Raw genomic sequence first — 1,282 nt, forward strand, 5'->3', positions numbered from 1 at the left:
CGCGCCCCAGCGCCCGCCGCCCCGTCCCGTGGACGCCAGCTGCCGCCGTGGCGGGCGCCGTGTGGTGCCCCGGAACCCCTTACCTTTTCCGCGCTTTCTTTCAAGGTCTCCTTCGATTCTACCAAGCACCTGAGTGATGCGTCCATCAAGAAGCGGCAGCTGGAGCGCCAGAAGCTGCAGGAGCTGGAGCAGCAGCGCGAGGCGCAGAAGCGCAGGGAGAAGGAGGCGGAGGAGCGGCAGCGGGCGGAGGAGAGGTGGGCGGGGCCGAGGGCAGGTGGGCGGGGCCGAGGGCAGGTGGGCGGGGCCGAGGGCAGGTGGGCGGGGCCGAGGGCAGGTGGGCGGGGCGGACAGGAGAGGGTGGGGCACAGGTGGGCGCGGGGTGGGGCGGACAGGAGGGTGGGGCACAGGTGGGCGCGGGGTGGAGGGCTGATTGACAAGAGGTGGGTGGTGCTAAGGAGCTGGGTAGGGTGAGGAGGGCGGGGCAGAGATGTGGGTGGGGTGAAGAGGGAGGTTGGGGTGATATGGGGAGGTGGGCGGAGCTAAGAGAGATGGGCGGGGCAGAGAGGTAGGCGGGGATAAGGGGAGGTGGGTGGGATGGAGAGGTGGGCGGGGTCTGGAGGGGGCAGAGGTGGGGTGAAGATGTGGGGTGGAGAGGGAGAGGTGGGTGGGTGGTGGGTAGGACAGAGATGAGGTGAAAAGGAAGGTGTGGGGTGGGGAGTGTGGAGGGGTGCAGGGGGAGGGAGTGGAGTAGAGGTGCGCTGGGTCCGTGTGGACCACGTGCCTGTGGGGGTTGTGTGCGCGTTACTGTGGACGTGTGTACAGTGTGATTGTGTGCTCGTGCAGTTGTGCCTTGTGTACATGCCCCGGGCGGCCTGGGAGCACGTGTGTGGGCGCACAGATGTGCACCCCAGTGTGTGCGCGTGCACAGGGCGGGCTTTTCTGTTCCTCGTGACTCGGCCTGCGGTGGGGCCTTCGCGACTCCCGTTCCCAAGTTGGTTTGACTTGGTCAACCCAGGGACAGGGTCTTGGGTGTCACCACGTGGGTCTGGGCCGCAGCCCCAGGGCGCCTCCCGGGGTGCAGCCCCGGCAGGCTGTCGCACGCTGCGTCCTTGGAGCGTGCGGTTCCGGAAGCCCCGGCCCTGTCGCGGGCACGGAGCCCCGGGCCTCTTCCCCTGGGCCGCGCCGAGATGCAGCCGCGTCTGCACGCCCGTGCCAGCCCGCCCGCCCGGCCCTTCCTACCCTGGAGCTCTGCAGCCTAAAGCCGGGGTGCCGGGGCAGGGCG

General features: G+C 69.7%; 1 protein-coding gene across 1 annotated transcript in view; it reads left to right on the forward strand.

The window, feature by feature from the left end:
• Nucleotides 1-1,282, forward strand: part of LOC101571197 (A-kinase anchor protein 17A) — a 7,992-nt gene that overhangs the window by 5,347 nt on the left and 1,363 nt on the right. The window contains exon 3 of the mRNA XM_012512798.2: nucleotides 106-254. Within this exon, the coding sequence (XP_012368252.2) occupies nucleotides 106-254 (149 nt within the window). The remainder of the gene's footprint in view (nucleotides 1-105; nucleotides 255-1,282) is intronic.

Source organism: Octodon degus, unplaced genomic scaffold (assembly GCF_000260255.1).
Source record: "Octodon degus isolate 3935 unplaced genomic scaffold, OctDeg1.0 scaffold00274, whole genome shotgun sequence".
NCBI lineage: Eukaryota > Metazoa > Chordata > Mammalia > Rodentia > Octodontidae > Octodon > Octodon degus.